General features: G+C 42.3%; 1 protein-coding gene across 1 annotated transcript in view; it reads left to right on the top strand.

The window, feature by feature from the left end:
• The window catches only part of LOC117957214 (ATPase family AAA domain-containing protein 2-like), a 22821-nt gene that overhangs the window by 6009 nt on the left and 16386 nt on the right, over positions 1-426 (top strand). The window contains exon 7 of the mRNA XM_034892811.1: positions 3-131. Coding sequence (XP_034748702.1) covers positions 3-131 — 129 coding nt within the window. The remainder of the gene's footprint in view (positions 1-2; positions 132-426) is intronic.

Below are 426 nucleotides of genomic sequence, written 5' to 3' on the forward strand. Positions count from 1 at the left end.
CTCGGCCTGCGTCCGGAGAACCCTCTGGGGACTCGCAGAGACAAGATGAACGCCGGAGCAGGTCTGGCAGATACTGATCCCATGGCCATCGACCAATCGGTGAGTTCAGACCAGGGGGGGCGGAGCCAGACGTTGGCGTTATAAACGTTCTTTAACATAGGTAGATAATGTCTATATTCCTGTTTCTATAAGTCCCATAACATAGGTAGATACTGTCTATATTTCTGGTTCTATAAGTCCCATAACATAGGTAGATACTGTCTATATTTCTGGTTCTATAAGTCCTGTAACATAGGTAGATACTGTCTATATTTCTGGTTCTATAAGTCCCATAACATAGGTAGATAATGTCTATATTTCTGGTTCTATAAGTCCCATAACATAGGTAGATACTGTCTATATTTCTGGTTCTATAAGTCCCATAAC

This window comes from Etheostoma cragini, chromosome 14 (assembly GCF_013103735.1).
Source record: "Etheostoma cragini isolate CJK2018 chromosome 14, CSU_Ecrag_1.0, whole genome shotgun sequence".
Taxonomy (NCBI): Eukaryota; Metazoa; Chordata; class Actinopteri; order Perciformes; family Percidae; genus Etheostoma; species Etheostoma cragini.